Source organism: Uloborus diversus, chromosome 6, assembly GCF_026930045.1.
Source record: "Uloborus diversus isolate 005 chromosome 6, Udiv.v.3.1, whole genome shotgun sequence".
Classification (NCBI taxonomy): Eukaryota; Metazoa; Arthropoda; class Arachnida; order Araneae; family Uloboridae; genus Uloborus; species Uloborus diversus.
In genome coordinates, this window is record NC_072736.1 from 5,491,041 (window position 1) to 5,511,024 (window position 19,984).

The window sequence follows — 19,984 nt, forward strand, 5'->3', positions numbered from 1 at the left end:
TAATAGTTGAAATCTAAATGTCTGTCTAGGCTTGTCATTTAGCAGATCAGGGGGGGGGGGGGGTTAATCCCTCCATCTCCCTTTGGCTTTTGAAAAATTATTTTCCAAAAAAATTTTCATTGAATGCACAACCTTTGCCCTCTTTCCACCGAAAAATTCGAAATGATGTCCGTGACAGAACTTGCAAGTTTTCTAGGTGTCAAAATGAGATCTAGGGTTGTAAAACATTCCATTAACAGAAATAAAACGCAACATGCAGAAGTGACTATCACATTTCACTCCAGGGTCCCCCGTACCTACCGCTATTTGTGGTTTTACCGGTTGGATTTGACCCTAAACACAGCTCTGTTTTTTTATCTACACCAGAAACCGAGCAATCCCTGGCCCAGCACCCCCAGAGGTATTGTTTTACTTGGAGCACTTTGTGACCACACGAGGATATTTAATGTCCTCTAGTCACCATTGATGAAGACGGTGAGTCTTCAACCGGCTAGGATCGAACCCATGACTCTCCGTTCATGAGTCCGATGCGTTATCAGTAGGCCCCCTCTGGCCCTAGAGCTGACTATCACAAAGGGATATGCTTCCAAAGAGTTCAAGCTATATTTGGTTGTTATTTTTTAGCATTAATCCTGACTGCGGTGAATCAGGCAAAAATACATTCAATGGATTCAAAAGTTTGGTTCTAAAGTACAGAAATTTGAGCTCAATGAAAGATCTGGTTGCAAAACATGACTAATAATTGTATATTTAGAGCACTGGTCCTCAAAACTTTAAATGTAGCATGATATTTACAACTCCTAAGCTGTGCATTGTATTGTACCTACCATTGTATAATATATTTTTAAAGCAAATACTTGACTATAAATTAAAAAAAAGCATTAAAATTGTTTTTTTGCTCAATTGCTTAAGAATCTTGTTGGATTTCAAAATAAAATTATTTCAGTAACCTTTTGTCCTGAAAATAGTCCTCTACCCTCCTCTAATCCGCAGTTATATAGGCAGAAATATTATAAAATTCTTTTTTTGCAGTCGTATTTCTTCTTTCTTTCTTTTTTTTTCTTTGTATTTTTAAATGATGCATGACATTTTCCTGCTAATTGTAAGTTTTTCTTCTTTTCTAATGGGGATGCGTTAGAGGCACTACCTTCTGCCGACCTAGGGCAATCCCATTATATAGCATCTATTCTCTTTCATGTAAATGGCCACTGCCTTGAAATGCCATTACTTTTTAAAATTTAGACGTCCAGTTTCAGTTTCCCCACCTGGGCTTTATTTGATACAAAATTTGCACTAGGAATTTAATTTTGCCTAGAGCACTCGAAACTAAAGGAGTACTCAAAGGACCTTTTACATGCAACTTAATCGTATGACACAGGCGCTGCCAATTTTCTGCATTGTGAAAAATCCAGACTAGAGATAGATTCAAAACTACCTTTAGGCATTAGAGAATAGTGTCTAACTACTACATCACTCTGTTGGTTTTATTAAAAGTTGTTTCCAATAGAAAAAATCTTCAAAGCTGTTTCAGACTCCATTTAAAAAGTTTTATTACATTTTTATTTATAAATTAAAAAACTTAACGTTTTGTTTGAAACATATGAATGATTTCGGCATGAAGTTAAAAAAAATCCATTTAATTTTTCATCTTGTTTAACTCAAAGCTCGTTTTCCAAATGATTTGTTGACATGGAGTAAAATACTCTCACCTTTTCTAGTTTTAGTACTTTTGAAGTCAAGCATTTATTTATTTTGTGTGTGTATGTAGATGCATTACATTTATACAAGATCACTTTCAAGCTTTTCAGTGTGAAAACTGTACTAATGCCAGGTATATTAACTAGTATGGTATGATGTACAGTGAACCCTCATGAACCAGACCCTATTAAGCCGGACTTCACTTAATCCAGATAACAATTTAGATGTACATATTGTCCTAAAGAAAAGAAAGTCTTATAATGAATTTTCTAAGCCTGTAAAAATGTATTGTACATACTAGGCATCATTTTTACTTTGGCAGTGGTCATATTTCATTCTTTTAAACTAAAAATACAATTTTTACAGTGTACAGTATTTTGTTGAATCCGTACTTTGTGCAGTCTAGATTAATGAGGTTCTACTGCATCTGCATATCTTCTCGAAATATTCTTCAGTGTCATTGCTCTTTCCTTTATTTTTATTCCAGGCTCGAAACAGAGAAAATGGGAAGCTAGCCGCCGCCAAGATATGTGAATTAAAAGGAGAAGATGAGCTGGAGGATTTCACCATTGAGATCGACATTCTGTCCGAGTGCAAGCATAAAAATATCGTAGAACTTCTAGAGGCATTTTTTTATGAGTCGAGACTATGGGTATGCTTTGATTTTGTGCACTTCACACTTATAATGGTTGTGTAGTGTCTTCAAGATGAGTAGATTGTGCATTGTCAGCAGGGCCCCATTTAGAAATGTTAGGACAATAATCCAACACATTTGTGGACAGGGTTGGCCTATTTTGTCCACCCCGGAAAAAACCTGGAAAAAACTGTGCCGAACAAAATGTTATTTTGTCCATTTGATCCATTTTGTCCACTTTTTCGGTAAACTAAAAGTTGTTAGTTAAAAATTTGGAAGTTTGAAAATAATAAATAATTATATAGATTCTTCCTATTCCATATTTTAACATAAAATAGCTTACATAAATATGTATATAAACAATTTATTGAAAAATATTTTGATGTGAAAATGAAAAAACTAAGATCATTTGAAGTTTATATAAGTGTGTAAAAGTCAAATGAGTGTTAATAAGTTATAATGGCATGTAATATCATTTATAAAAACAAACACATCAGCTGTACATTTTAAGATATTTATCTGTGATATAGAGGTTTATTGCCCATAATAAATGCATTTATAAAATTAATAAGTGGAAATAAAAAGTTTTTAAAGGTTGGAGTCTCAAAACATTAAAAATCATATTTAAAAAAAAGAGAAACTCACATGAAGTGAAATCTGTTCTTGTTATACAAATGCATATGTGATGATCAGCAACAGGCTCTGTACCCAGCTAGGCTGTACCTAGTCAATTTATTAGTCCCTAATGAAGGCCATTTTAAAGCTATCTACCCTCTTGCTCATTATAGTCTTCTGGTACACTGTTCTGAATTCCCACAACCCTACTAAAGTAGTAATTTGTATGACAACGCATCCATTTAAACATGCAGAGTACATCAACATTTTACTATGGGGTGACATCAATAAAAACTCCAAAAATATAACAGTAAAATATTTTTAGTCTGTAAATCTTTGTTTTGTATGTCTCTAAGCATTTCATTTGACTTTTCCATCAAGTTTAATTTCTACTTATTGTAATATATAATAGTGTAATCACACCCAATAGCTTATTCACCTTGTGAAATTTTATTACTTTTAAGTAAATTATGCTCTAAAATTAGTTGCACCAATGTGTAATTAAATTTTTTTTTTTATTTATTAAATTCTAAAGTTAACAATCATTCTATTTTAATTAAATGATTAATTCATAATAGATAATGTATTAGAATTATATACTAATTTTATTACACCATAACAATAACTTTATGCATGGATAATCAGTTGATTTTTCATTTTATCCATTTTGTCCACTTTTTTTACAAAAAAAAAAGTGGACAAAATAGCAACCCTGTTTGTAGAGGAGTAGAACAATTGAAGAAAGTGGAATGGCGTTCCCATCCCCCTAAAAATTACTCCTAGAAACAGTGCCCTAAAAATTTTAACTGTGCAGTCTGCACCATGACCCTCTGGTAACTGGCATTTGCATGGTTATACTGCCGTGCTAAGCACAAAAGTCGTATCTACAGTTGAGTTCAAAAGGAGAAAACGTGCTGCTTTTGCATATCTCCATTTATTTGATTGAGATGCACCTTTTTTTTTTTAATTTTTAAATATTTCCCATTGACAAATGTCTATAAAACCTTGTATTTAGGTGAAATATGTGACTAAGAACTATCTGGTGACTGTAACTCAATTTTGACAAAAAGTGCAGATGCGACTTTTGTGCTTAGCACGGCAGTATAGGCAACTCACTGAGGGTGTAAACAAGATGATATTGAACCTTTTATTTCACTCCTCAGGATGCACACACATGACAACTATTTCATTCAGGCCACAACCTAATCATTAGTGATAATTAATTTGTGCTATAATTTTTTTTTCCTATTATGAAGCTGAGCTAATTATTTGAACTTGACAGAAATAAAAAATAACAAATTGCTTAAACATCTTGAAATATCGTAATTTAAAAGAAACAAAGTAAGTGCCATAAGCAGTAATAGTGAGCCTACGGTGAAGGAATTGAGTGAGATACTTATATGGAGCAACATCCGAGCTGTCGGTGCTAGATGTCATTGATAATTGTTAGAGACGTACCGAGTAGCACTTTGGCCGAGTACCGAATACTCGGCCTTTCACTACTCGGCCGAGTTACCAAGTACCAATTATGTTTTAAGAAGAACCACCGACACACATGTGATGAATTTTGAACTTATTGGAATAGTAGTATAGACATCCTTGTCCATACAATAGTTTTTAAAACTGAATTCCTGCTGAAATTCAATTACGCATTATATAAACAATTTTGTTTGAGTCAAAAATTTTACAAAAAAATATTTTTTAAATTAAAAATAAATAAATAAAAGGTATGATTAATCAAGTTGGAATTAAAACAAATTACAGTAAAATCCCTCTAATGCAGACACTGACAGGACAATTTTTTTTTGTCCGCAACAGAGAGGTGTCCGCAGGATAGGGGTTTAATAATGTTATTTGTATTGGAACTGGGGAATTAAAAATTGTCCGCATAAGAGGGGTGTCCGTTAGGAGGGGTTTCACTGTATACCAATCAATTATAGTTTTAGTCCGCCAAACATAAATAATTTTTTTTAATACTACAAATGTGCAGGAACACTGCAGACACATGTTTCTACCCTCCCCCCCTTCCCGTTACAAGGAACGTCTTTTTCAGTGCATAACATGTGAGCTAAAGAATGTAAAGACATTCGACAAAAAAATCCGACTTTTGTCGGATGCCTTTAAATCCACGAGCTCCCATTTTGTGCATTGAAAAAGGAATTCCTTGTAATGCCAAAACACATGTCTGCAGTGTTCCTGCACTGTACTTTTAACGTTGTTTTATTTCCTTTTATTTTTTAAGCAAAGGTATTTTTATATTTTTTATAACTAATTTTTGTTTGTAGCAAAAATCCATTTTTAATGTAAAAATTCCATATTTTATATACTTACCTTTTTTGCATAATTTTTAATAAATAAGTTTTATTAACTTTGGGGACATTAAAATAAAGATTTATTCCATTGAAGCATTACAAACTTCATTATTCTCAAAATTTAAATTTGACTTATAAATTTTAATTGTAAATGATTGCAGAATATAATGCTTGCTCTTGTTTTTTATAAATTTTATTACTGCTTTGGACAATATTCAATTTTTTGCAACTACTCGGTATTGGCCGAGTATCTGATCAGAATTTGGCCGGTTACCGAGTACTCGGTACGTCTCTAATAATTGTCTAACTCCAAGAAGAAGATTTAGCTTTACACTGTCAGGTACTTTTAATCTCTAGCAAAACAGGGCTTCCAATTAAAATTAAGTTTTGTAACTTACACTTGTTAAAAAATGTTTGGAAAAATTTTTGATACAAAAGTGATAAGCAATTGAAAAAAAAAAAAAATCTACGGTATATTTTAGGCCCCAAAAACTAGCCTCCATGGGCCTATTGATAATTCAGGCTCTAATTGTCTGGAGTATGACATAGTTATTTTTCATAAATATAAAGAAAAAAACTCTTCAAAGCAACCACACCACCCTTTGAACAGCAGTGGGAAAAAAAGGGACATTCCGTCTTATGTAAATATTATTAATGCTTAAAGACATGAAATATCTAATGAATTTTGTCAAGGAGTCATGTTCGTTTTAAAATTTAAATTTCAAAGAACAAGCTGAGAGTGTAGAAAAATAGTTGACCCACACAATCTGACAATATGATTTTTTTCTGTGTATGATTTGTTTAAAATAAGGTGCTGTTTAAACGGAACTGATGTGATATACCCCACCCTTGGCGACTTTTTCCTGTTGGCGCCAATAAAGCGTCGCCAAGAAAACTATGTATGACGACATGTCATACATCGTTCTTAGCGATGCTTTTTTAGCGCCAACAGGAAGAAATCAGATAAAAAAACATGATCAAAGCACTTCAGAACACAATATATATAAAAACAACATAAAACCACGACAAAAACATCACAAATATACGCTTCAAAAATACCAGAAACTAGAAAGTTTTTGTACACAAAGAACAATTACTAGAAAGTATTTAAAATGCTTAAATTGACAAATTACTATAACAGCTCACCAATGAAATATGTACCAATAGAAATAAAAGCTATTTCTCAACATGCATTTCATCGAACAAAAACTTTTCTCATACTCTGCTAAAAAAGAGCAAAGCGATTCAAATTGCGATGTTTAAAGCGGAAAACACCCCCAAAATCAATAACTATTTCAGCCAAAAAAGCGCTTAGTTACTCAAATTTCGATGTATGAAAAGTAGAAATAGCTCAACAGAACATCCTAAGCATAAACAATGCAAAAATACCATACATTTATTTGCTATCCAGACATGCTTTCAAAATACCTGTTATATTTTACATAAAATAACACCTTTATATTTTTATAAAATGCTGGAGTCGACTTATTTTCAGAAATTCAGTACCTAAAGGAGGCACGTTAATAGAATGTCTAAATAATTCGTGGCATCGATAAGAATTAACTTTTAGAACAAAATAACCATACTATTTTTGTAAAATTAATTTACATACAGTAAAAATAAAGTTAAAAACTACAAGAACCCATCAAGGATTTGTAAAAACAAAGAATTTCGGAAGTGAGAGTTTTTTTTTTTGAATTCTAAAATAAAGAACTTACCTTTTTATGGTATAAATCCTCACACTCAGTCTAAAACAATACATCATATGACAATGGCACGTTACAGATACACACCACGTTGGAGTTAACTTTTAATTAACCTTCAAGTTTGAAGAAACTGGCATTTTCTAATGTTTTTACTTCAAAACACCACTACTAATTTAAACTAACACAAAATAAGCATTCCTGTAAGGTATATTGCACGAAACAACACCACGTATCTCTCCTGCGTGAAACCGAGTAAACAACCCAAGTAAACAAGTTTGAACAGATCTGTAAGATTGCCTTCGGGTTGCTAAACACAGGTTAGTTTCGCCAGGGATGCCATGCTTAAAAAATTATCGCCTCATTGGCGAGAAAAATATTTCAATTTTGTGCAAAAAAATCGGATGTCGCCAAATGGGGGGGTATATCACATCTGTACCGTTTAAACAGTAGCATCATTAAAAGAATCAAATTTATTATTCAGAGGGTTGGAATTTTTTGTAATTATTGGAAGAAATTGCTGTGCATTGGGAAATGTTCATGTGTTTCCTGCTTTCCCTCCAGATTCTGATTGAATTTTGCGAGGGTGGGGCTGTGGATACGATAATGGTGGATCTGGAGAAGCCTTTGACGGAATCCCAAATTCGACATCTCTGCCATGAAGTCTGTGAGGGTCTCCAATTTTTACACGAAAACAAGATCATCCACCGGGATCTCAAAGCTGGTAACATCCTCCTCACCATGGATGGAGGAGTTAAATTAGGTAATTTCCATTCTTGTTGCTCATTTGTACTCCTATGTGGCTTATCTGAAAGAATAATTGTGTTTCGTTCAAATTTTGGCTAATGGGATAAATGGGCCATTTCCTAAAAAAACATGTCATTTGTCCCGCACGTAATAGATACAGTCGAACTTGCTTATAATGAGCACGAAGGGACCGCTAAAATTGCTCGTTATAACCGAGAGCTCGTAAAATACTGGTTTGCGGAGAAAATCATGTAAAGTCACTCAGATTCCCTTTGTTTGCTTTTTTACTTGTGTACAGTACCAAAGAAGTTGTTTAATTTACTTGGAGATGTCTTATTGTCTCTTTCTTGTGTTATTGTTTTTCGAGGAACGTTCATGGCCCAAGAAGCATCATCATCTGCACCCATGGATTCGAAAAAAGTTAGAAGTTTCTTTGCACAGCAAAAGCAAACTTCTGACTTCCTCTTTAAATCAGGGCCCAGAGTTCTACTGTAATATATTTCATTAAAAAAGAAAAATTTTAAAAGCTGATGAACAAGATATTTTGCTTAGGTTTTCACACATTTGTTTAATTTCTAAGGCAACAAAATTTTGTTTGTTACCCTTTTAAATTGGCATTTATACATCATTATGTGCGGGACAAAATGTCAATTTTCCCCATAGAATGGCCCCCATACACATTGCTATACAGTAATGTGGCGTACCTCCCAAAAAATAAGTTTACATAATGTACATGAATATCATTAACTTATATTATTTTATAATAAGATATTCTCAAGTTTTAAATGAAAATGAATTTAAATAGGGTTTCCAATCCCGCGCCGAATTCAGGATTGAAAACAGTCAATCCCGCGAGATTTCAGGATTGAAAACAGTCAATCCCGTGGGATTGACTTTATTTTCTAAAAGTTTAATTTTAGTGTCAAATAGAAAAAGTTGTGCTTTTTATTATTGATGGCTTTGTTGTTTGAACTAATAGTTTTATCGAATTCCGTACACCAATTGTATACCTGCAAAGTCACGTGCCGATTAGCAACTATCGTTTGATATGCAAAAGTGTACCCTTTGCTTTGTATGGGATGGGAAGAGATTTTTGCGCAAAAAATAATGTGGTTGATAAAAACCCGTGCTATGGCTCCACTGCAGTTGGTTTTAGATTTAAAATAATTGTGAACATTTAGCAAAAGATCTCCATAAACTTCATGACCTCATGAAATAGATTTTTCTTTTCTTACTAGAAAATAGCCCGTCAAGGTGTGAAGGGTGAAAATTGCTCCTATATTTGAACGAAGCGATTACCTGTTTGGTGAAATTTCGATAGTTGAAATTTTAACCCTAAGCTCCAGTGGATGAACCCTAAACCCCACTAGATAGCGTTCATTGTTGGCCACCTTTTCGTTTCTTCAGTCTATTAAAATAACAGTATTACCAGCAAAACAGTTAAGTTACTGGATCCAGTTGAGCCTTGTCAAAATAAAGCATTTCCCTGCATGTCAAACATTGCCAAAAGATATTATCGAATTATCATATAATATTATTGCACAAGTTTATTTGCTGGTGAGGTTAGGTGCGTTACTCGATCAGTGAATTGGCTATTTTCGAAAACGTTAATTTGTTCACAATCTCTGAATTGCTGAACATATGAAAACAAAACCCTTGAATGGGAATGCCTATTTATTCTCATAAATATACAGTGGCTTCCAAACTGTTCGTACACCTACGACTTTCAATGAAATAGGATCCTATCCATTGGTTAGAATTAATATTTCGGAATAGGTATTTAATTACAAGATCTATGATCATTTTGCAACATAACTACGTGAAAATTGTTTAAAACATATTAAAACTTTCTCACAAAAGTCTTCGTACACTTTAAAAAATGTTTATAAATTACTGAATAATCCAACTTTTTATTAAGTTATTATTTAGTAGAATATCTTGCAGTATCAACAACACCTTTTAAACGTCTGGGAATAGATTTCATTCTTTTTTCTTTCTTTTTTTGCGTTATTTCTGAGTAAGTGTTCAACCACACTTCGAGTCTTACTGTTTCTAGCTATTTTCGTTTCAAAGCCGTATTTTCGTAATCTAGCCTCCAGATATTTCTAAATATGTTACATGAAGTTCAAATATGGAGATTGAAGGGGTATTTTCTAAACACAAAGACATTTTTTGAGGCACTAGACGCAAACGTTGAAAACCGTGCGCTTCTTATCGTTATCTTGATAAAAAACAAAATTTTTCCGATAACGAATTTTTGGCTAAGAGTTTAAAATTGGTTTTTAAAATATTTAAATGAACAGCATGATTCATTATTTCATCAAAAAATTCCAAACTACTGAGTCCTGATGCTGATATGCACCCTCACACAAGAACACCTTTACCGTCCTGATTAACTGGTCCAAATAAGTTCTTAAGATTAAGTTCCTAATTTTTTCTTCTATTTACAATTTTACAACAGTTTAACCAAAATGTTGAATTTATTTTCATCTGTTTAGTGAGACGTTATTCCAAAACGTTTTCAGCTTTATTTGTCATTGATTTTGAAAGGCAAAAAGCGTAAGCTTTCTGTTTTTCGCACGGCCAAGAAAATTTCTGCAGGAAGAGGTCCTATTCAATCCTGCTAATCAGAGGACTTGGCGAGCAATTTTAGGTGAAAATTAAATGTAAAAATTTCATTTAACTCTGCAAAAACTCTTACAGCACTCAAATGTGTATTTCTCATAAATTTTTTAACTGTAAATCTCCGATCACGCTTTGTCAACTTTGCCAGTTGACCTTTCCTTACCTTGTTTTCGGTTCGATTCTTCTCTTTAAAGCATTTTATCAAGCACTTTACTATAGAATGGAATAAGTTAACTAATTTAGAGACATTTCAAACCAATTTACCACTACTCTGAGGAAAAAAATCATATTTCGAATGGTGTTTGTGGCTTTTTACGAATACCAGCCATTTTAAAGTAATAAGCACAATATTAAGGAATAAATAAACAAAAAATTAAAGCCAAATGACTTTTAAGGGTCAACACAATGCAAAAATAATAATAATAAAAAAGACATATGATAATTTTCATCATGAATTTATTCGAAAATATTTGACTTTTGTGACTTATTATTTCTCTGTCACTTCGTTTCTTGACCCATTTCAGAAAAAAGATCCATCAATATTTTGAAAAAACTACAGGGTTTTATTTCAAATGACATAGGAATGATGTGAAAAAATATTGGACTTCGTATTCGAATTCAGTTTTGCGTTATTTTGGTTTTACTAAAAAATTTCAAAGTGTACAAACACTTGGGAGCCACTGTATATTCTATTTTTATTGTGTTCTTAAATGGTAAATACATCGTTCATCATGTGAGACACAAAGGTTTTCTTGCTCTTTTTGCAAAAATACGAGGAAGGTGATTCACAAACTTCGTTTTATGAGTGGAAAAGTTGGAATAGGTCTCAAGGTTTGTACGGGTCATGGAAATAGTGGAAAGTCATGGAGAAAAAATAAACAAATTTCAGACCTGGAAAAGTCATGGAAAATTGATGTTTTCATTAAAAGTCATGGAAATTTATTTCAAGTCATGGAAAAAAGTCTTGGGCAGTAAGAAAGTAAGAGAAGCGAAAAGAACATTAGAACTCATGAGTAATTTAATAGTGTTACTTGGTAAAAACTATTAATACTGGAAAACTGAGTGATCCTAAAAACAAATATGAGTTTTGGAATCCTATTGCATCCGCTTCTGTAATAGCCGTCCGCCTTTTTTTGTAATGTGATTTTACTGCTGAGAGACCATTTATTTGAAATTCAAAATTATTTTCAGCTCTTCTTATACTTTATATTTTGTAGAAGTTGACTTGCATGTTCTAAATTTTGCCACACCCACTCAAAAAGTATAATTTAATTGCGTCCGAGTTTATTTCAACCACTCATAAAAAAAATCATTGTTAAACTTGTCAGAGTTTATCTTAATTTGTTGAATGCTTTAGAAAATAAACATTTAGTCAGACGATAGAAAAAAAGGGGGGGGGGATTCTAATACTTAAAACAGTGGTAAAATATACAGTTTGCAAAATTGCTCCATGTGGCCATCTGAAATATTTGGTTTAAAAAAAAAGAATTTACTGAAAAACGAGGCTTACTTCAATGAATGAAAATACTGTGAAGTTACATAGATTATAAGATACACTATTGACACCAAAGGGCAATATTTTATGAAGTAACTTATTTTTGGTAACTGAGTAATGACTCCTTCAACCTTTGTCCCATTCATTAATATTCTGGCCCATTTATTACTATTGTACTCTATTTATTAAATATTTATTCATTTAAACATCTATATATTGCATTCACTTTATTTTACCTTGCTTAAATTAAAAAGATAAAGATGAATACGAATGTTTATTAGTTTCTGTTCTACAGGGCTCATAGTCCTCCTATATCTCCTATATTTTCACAATTTGTCAGATATTCTCCTATATTTCCTATATTTTCTCACTAACTCTTATATTTTCTCTTCATAGGATGTTAAATTCTACCCAAAAATGCAAAACAATTTTTCTTCATTTTTCTCCCCTGCACTGTGCATTCTTACATCTTTAATGTTGGCGTTTGTACTAAACTTCTGTTTGATTATTTTTATGAAATATACAAAATAGATGGTTTTACTTAGAACTTTAAACTTGTTTTCAATTAATTCCTTTTCTTCCAATAAGTTTACTTTGTAATTTTAATAGTATAACATGTTAACTTTAAGTGTACTGCTGTAAAGGTTTTGAAAGCTTTTAATTTTGTCATATATAATTTTACATGTAGTTGAAATGAACGGCTGTAGCTCAAACGATTGTTTTTGAAAATGCTACGTACAGATTTTGGTATCAATTCAAATTTGGGTACTTCAAATGTTTCGAAGTTTGTAGCTCGTTTGTAAAAAATGTAACTATCTCAGTGAAAAAAGTGTCATTTTATAGGATTTTGTCTGCTTTTTTCAAATTTGTACTTATTTTCTATGTAGATTTTCCGAAGATTTCAGAATTCGTTCTTCTCAGAAATTTGTTTTTTTGGCTCATTTTTTTCTATCTACTATGTTAAGGTTACAAATTAGAGAGGATAATAGATGGATCTATGCTCCACTTAGGCTCTCTAACACAACCTTTCGTTTGGCAGATTAGGTAAACTTCACCCTTTATTCATGTGTGCGCATATAAATATACTCACATTAATTGTAAGTTATGGATAATGCCGTTACAGTGAGCGCCGGGTAATTGAATCAGTTACTTTAATGAATCAATTCCTCAAAAGTGAAATGAAATCCAGTTTTAACATTAAAAAATTGCAGAATATTTGAATCAAACTTGCCACTTAAATGAATCAAGCCTATGAGACTGACCATTTCCCAAAAACGTGATGCATTAGCACAGTCTTTTTTCTTTGCCTTCGTTTAGAAAAATTAGTTTCTTTTTCTGTAAAAAGTGAGACGATGGGGAGTCAGAGTGTTGCACACTTTTTGTAACGATTTTCTCATGATATGTCCAACAAAACCAGTGAGACGAGAGAAACATGGAATTGAATGGACTTTTCATCGTTAGTGTTAGCATTGAAGCAATGAGGTACCAATATTGAGAACTATGTGTAGATTTAGGACATTGAAAAAAGAATGTCCAAATTATATATTACCTAGTTTTAGCAATCAATAAGAGATGTATTTTCCGAGGTACGCAAGCTAAAATCTGAATTTTATAATTGCTTTTTCATACTGTTTTGGGAATTTTTTTTTACAATAGTCAGAGAATGGATAATTTGGTCTTATGATTTCACATTACCATTATGATACTTCTTATAATATGACGTTTGACCAAAAATTTAATAAAGTTCTCTGAAATTGTATGGTGAATTCCACGTTTTAAAAAAAAGAAGAAAGAAAAACATCAGGGGCCAATCCAGAATTTTTTTCTCGCTACCTATTTTTGTGAAAGTATTGCATCATTCTATTTTTGTGAAAGTTTTTTTTTTTTTTTTTTTTATCAGCATTGTTTTTTTTTTTTTTTTTTTCTTTTTTTTTTTTTTTTTTGAAATTTTAGAGGCATCCTAATTTTTGTAAAAGAGAAGTAGAACAAGTGAAATTTTAGTTCAAAAAGTGTAAATGTCATCTAGTATTATTTTTAACAGGTTTCTTTTTTTGGGGAGGGGGAACTAAAAATCTAAGAAGTACGAAAAATATCATCGTAATTTCAGCTTAATGGGCTATGTACTGTGTACAATATAGGAAATTATGAGAAAAGGGTTTCCTAAAACAGATGTTGAAAGATTGCGATAATATTGCATAAATACACTTTGGCGAGAAATAGCTAAAAATAAGTTAAAATACTACAAGAAGTTTTCTATTTAAGCGATTGTTCATATGAACCTGCTTAGAATTTTATTTTATGAGTAAATTTTGTTTTAAACAGAAACAAATTTTATATTTTAAAATGCAAATTTTTGTGAAATTTTCGATGTTTTTGTGAAGCCATTGATTTTATAACTTGGTTTTTGTGAAAGTACCGATTTCAAAACAAGATTTTTGTGAAGGTACCGAAAAACGGTAGGAAAATCAGCCTGTATTGGGCCCTGAACATGCACACACAATTTTGCTTAGTTTAATCAAAGTTGTCTTAAACGAACAGGATTAATATAAGTAACCATGGGTACAAAAATTCATTTGCTCTCACTTCTGTGACTCTTTTCATTGCTATGACTTCATGAATTCTGGAATTGTATTGATACTGGCTCTCTGTTTTTTATACTTTTTAGGGCTCCAAACATACTAGATGCTATACGTTTTTGAAATTCCTATTGTCTTTCTATCAAACTCCTATATTTTTCCTTTTAAAATCCTATATATTTTACTACCAAACTCCTACATTTATTTTGCTATCTAACTCCTATACTTTTCCTGTTAAACTCCTATATATTTTTTTCCACTTGCTATGAGCCCTGGTTCTATGTGCTGATATTTTAGTCACAATTAAATGCTTTGATGAGGTAGTGGCATTCACGTAAAAGTTTTGCTAATACCCATTGCAGAAAATTGGCAAGTTTGACATGAAACAGTTTACTATTCTCTTGGTATAACAAGGTCATGAAAATTTTTATGAAATCATGAAAAAGTCTTGGAAAAGTCATGGAATTTTTTTTAAAGATCCAAGTAGAGTATAAACCCTGGGTTTGCATGGAAAATCTTTGCTGGATTGGAAATCCCGCGGGATTTTGCTCTCGATCCCGTGGGATTAATCCCGCTAAATATCATGCGGGGACCCATGGGATACTGGATCAGGATTGTTAACCCTAGTTTTATAGTCTTACAAACATTGCATATCAGTGTAGTTCTAAAAATTGTATGACGGACAGCTTTGGTGCTGAAATGTTAGCGCAATCTTGATTATTTTATTTTTAGTTCTAATGCAATTCTCAGTAAATAAATATGCATAGTAAAATTGTTATTTATAAAATTCTAAACTTTTTTCTATACATCAAGTACTGTTTTTAATATATCTTTTTCTGCTTTCTACTTTAGCTGACTTTGGAGTTTCTGCTAAAAATAAGCATACTCTTCAAAGACGAGATTCTTTTATTGGAACTCCATATTGGTAATTGTATACAAGTTGATTATTTCTGTCATTTTTGTGGAATTTGTACAATTGAAACTTTTGGGTTTTGACATGTAGTTTTGAATATGTAAATCTTGTATCAGCAGAGAGGATTAGGTTTCACTTTTTCTGCAAATTCAGTTCAGTTTCGTTTAGCTGTTGATTCCTGTAAACTTGGAGTTTTTAAAACTTGTAATGATTTTGAGCAACAATCTCAGTTTTTAAATTGAATTCATAAATAATCATTGTAACAGCTGCAGAATGTTTTAAAACTGTAACAATAAGCTGTTATAGAAAATAAGCAAAACAAGTATTTACGCAGTTATATTATTTGATGGTTTTCACTTTTTGACACATTGTAAGAAATTATGCTATTGCTCGCAATTGAAAACCTATTAAATATGCTCAAAGACCATGCCATGATGTGAAAATTCTGTTTACCCACTAAGGTGCAAAGTGGTCTATTCCTGTTTTCTATCTGTGGTTTTACGAAATGATACATATGCTCATATCAGCTTTTGTCAGAAGTAAAATTGAATATATTTTAGACTTCAAAATCATGGTAGATTGAGTTAGTGTAACAGCACCAGTAACACACAAGGGTCCAGTAACAGTTGTAAGTTTGGATTTAAATAATAATAATTTTAGAACAGTGCAACTGATTTTGCTGCAACCCATGAATATGGTGCTATCGTCTAGCGTTATCAGAGTGAATTTTTTGAGCCAGTTGGTATTTACAAGGCAGTGATGGAAAGTTATGAACAGCTACCACAAGGTTTGCCAGTGTTTCATGTTTGTTCAAATTTAATAAAGTTTTAGATCTAAAAATAAAGATTTTTTGCACATTTTAAAGAGGAAAATGGAATTTTGTCCATTATCCTTCCTTTCCTTATCTTATCTGTTACTGGGTATCGTCAAAATTGTCTGTGTCTGTTACTGGGGCGTCGGACCTTTTTCGAAATTAAGCAAATAAAAGTAGGATTACCTAATTCAGAGGACCCAGAAGCATGCAAACATTAGATGAGATGTAGTTGTACAAGAGAAAAAGTTTTAAAAGTCTAAATAGATTAAAAGGCTCAGAAAATTGAATTAACCTGAGAGCGATGTCTTAAGCATGTCTGTTACTGGTGCCATTACCCTATGCATTTCATTTTTGTAGTTTTCAACAGTGTTAATTGACTTATTAATTGTTAATTGTTGATGTATTACTTTTCAAGGATGGCTCCTGAAGTTGTTCTCTGTGAAACATTTAGAGATAACCCTTACGACTATAAGGCTGACATTTGGAGTTTGGGGATAACTCTCATCGAGCTTGCGGAAATGGATCCACCCAACCACGAGATGACCCCCATGCGAGTGCTGCTCAAGATACAGAAACAAGACCCGCCCGCTCTCAGTCAGCCATCAAAGTGGTAAGACTGCCATCCCCACTTCTCGTTTTTTGAAAACTGTCAATATCAGTAATTCAGAAAATTTAACTTTAGTCCACTTGCACCTCTGACCCTCTGCAGTTATCATCAAAGCTATTACCAAAGTGTGCAAGATTCTTTCATTTCTCTCTCGGCTTAGTAAAACTTGTGTAACGACAGGCTTACGCTAACCAATGCGTCATACTCTTGTTTCACAAGTGTGAAGTAAAGTTTTCTGTAAATGTAAAAACCAAAAGTTTGTTTCAAGTAAATAAATTTGAGGAATAAGAAGTAGTTTTGATCTATAAAAAAATTAATTAAAATTTGCATGATTCGCTTTGACACAAGTTATTGATACGAGACTACCCAATAAGAGGAGTTTAAAGGTCCTCTTCCATTAAAAAATTATGAGAATTTTTTTTCTTTAGATTTGAGTTTAAATAAAAATGCACTGTCCCTCTAACATTTCAAATTTTTCTTTACCCCCCCCCCCCCACAAACTAGCTGTGGTGGAAAAAAGTAATCTTCAAAATTTTAGTATATGCCACCCACAAAAGAAAATATTTGATGCCAATTTAATTTTATAGAAGCAATATTGAATGCACAATAATAGATTAGGCATGTTTAAAAGAGATCAGCTTACCTAAAATATTCATTTCTTTAAAATGTTTCCTAATGTATTCATCTGTTTTGTCTTATAAGCATATCTTGTTGCCAACTTTGTCTCAATGTAGTCTGAATAAATACATGGTTATAAGTGCCCAAAAATTGATGAAAGTAATGAACATAAACTTAACAAAATAATGCTTTCTATTTTTGTCTTCATGTCTGTGCAAAATTCATTCATTTTATACCAATTCAAATCATTAACCTTCTTCATGAATAACTTTGCATTTATATTTCAATAAGTTATTGCAACTGGCCCGTCTGCTTTAAATTTGTTCATTGGTATGACCACTCACTTGAGTAAAAGTATTAAGCCCATGAACAATATCCATGTACGTAAATTTAGTTTACCATGATAGAACTTTTAAAAATGTGTTATTAAAAAAAATTGAGGAATAAAAAGTGGTTTAAATTTACTACCTTACTTTATGTCGCCCTGTAAATGATTGAAGTAATTTTTAGTAGATAAATTTAAAACTGCTTAAGTTTTGAAATGAAGTCATGAGAAAAATTTGTCACTTTTAGGTCAAAGCAGTTCAATGATTTCCTCACGAAATGCCTTATAAAAGATCCTCAGAAAAGAGCAACAGCAAAGGAATTGCTTGAAGTAAGTGAAATGTACTTCAAATTTTCTGTTGAATTTTAATGATGAAAGAAGAAAATATTTTAAATCCTTTTAAGCTAATTCCATCCATTTTTTGTAGTTTTATTTGGCATTTGCTCTAATAAAGTAGTATTGGTTTACTAGTCATTAAGGCTCTTCTAAGTAAACTAATTGTTTTAAAATGCACCACCAGCTCAGTCAATTCCAGCCGAGGACTGCAGTTTCGTGCTTATTAGCACTCATCAGCCCAGTATAGGAGTGACTGAGCTAGAGGTGGAAAACCTCTTAAGGAAGTCAAGACTACCAAACAAACTGGTAGCTAATACAGAATTAGCGCAGACCAGACGAGTGACCGAAGCAATGGTTCGGTTCAACTCGAATATTGAAGCCAAGGCAGGTATATTCAGTAAGTTACTGAGATTTCAAAATTTTAAAATTATGTATGAAAGAGTTAATAACAAAATCATTTGATTCCAGTTATAAAACTCATCATATCATCCACCATCTCTCCATGGTCAAGCTTTAAGGATTGTTCAAAAAAAAAAAAAAAAAAAATTAGCCAAGCATAGTGATGTAAAATACCCGGGTATTTATTTTCAGGGGTAAATACCCAGGGTATATACCCGGGTAAATACCCAAAATGGGTATTTACCCGGGTATTTATTTCAAAAATTTATATTCAACTAAAATACTTTTCTGTATGTATTCCACTATGTATGTATATAACCAACCATATACAAAACAATAAATTTTTGTCCAAAAATTCTTTTTGATCACATATTTAAAGAAGTATTGTGTGAAACAACTTAGCAATCTAATGATATTCACATTAAATGTGTTGGATATGCCTAATCAATGTTGATAGCCAAATTTCGGACATAAAAAGCCATCCTACAAAAAGTAAAAACCTTAACTGGTTACAAAAAAAAGCAAACATCAATTTTTTAAGGTCCTAGTCTTTTATAACCCAGTAATATGTCCCTGCACGACATCAAAATGTAACAAAATGTCGCTCAATTTATTATTACTATTTATTTACCTATATCTTTTGCAGAAATTTCCTCTAAACCTAGTTCAAGTGTTCAGGCATATTCTGCATCTCATATATATATATATATATATATATATATATATATATATATATATATATATATATATATATATATATATATATATATATATATATATATAAAAAATAAGCAAGCCAAATTCCAAATGTTAAACAAATTATATAAAAATAATGATGATAAAAAGGAAAATTGCAAATAGCTATTAAATAGGAAAACATAAAGTATGAATCCAGAGCTCATCAGCCGTGGAGGATTCATTAAATATGGTCAAAAGACCAGCATTTTTTTAACTATGAACTAAAAGAGAATGTTTAAGCTTCAGTACATGCAATATAGAGTAACATTGGGCAAATGCACCACATGCTAAACTATAGACAAGAACTCAAACCTGAAACTAAAAGCAGGGGGTTTTGCCTCGACTAATTGGGAAAACAAGTTCCGATAATTAGCCATCCACGGTATATATATATAATAGACACGCACACACACACATAATATACAGACACATTTAAAATTCAAAAATAGGAAGGAACAAACCAAAGATGTTCTGAAGAATGGATCTTGCGAACGAAGTGGCTGGTCTATCCCGTGATAACGTATCAATCCTAAGTTCGCCTATTTCATTTTGATATTTTGACTTTGACTTTTTATTGTATTTCAAGCATATGTATTGAGTGGGAGAAAAAAATAGAGAGGTTTCAGTTGTTTTACAATGTTTTAATTTAAAGAACAAAACAATTTAATAATAAAAATAAATACAGTACAACATAAATGTTAGCATAAAAATACTTAATCAATCCTTTTTCTTCATAATTTCATCAAGTCTTTCAATAAAAAATATTATAAACTGTGTAATACATATGTATGTATCAGTTTTACTAATTATTTCATATTTAGATTTAAAA

The 19,984-nt window shown here is 31.9% G+C and overlaps 1 protein-coding gene across 1 annotated transcript in view; it reads left to right on the top strand.

Annotated features, from left to right (window-relative positions):
- LOC129224172 (serine/threonine-protein kinase 10-like) overlaps nt 1-19,984 on the top strand; it is a 135,490-nt gene that overhangs the window by 1,469 nt on the left and 114,037 nt on the right. The window contains exons 2-6 of the mRNA XM_054858589.1: nt 2,186-2,350; nt 7,527-7,725; nt 15,258-15,330; nt 16,548-16,742; nt 17,931-18,012. Of these exons, the coding sequence (XP_054714564.1) occupies nt 2,186-2,350; nt 7,527-7,725; nt 15,258-15,330; nt 16,548-16,742; nt 17,931-18,012 (714 nt within the window). The remainder of the gene's footprint in view (nt 1-2,185; nt 2,351-7,526; nt 7,726-15,257; nt 15,331-16,547; nt 16,743-17,930; nt 18,013-19,984) is intronic.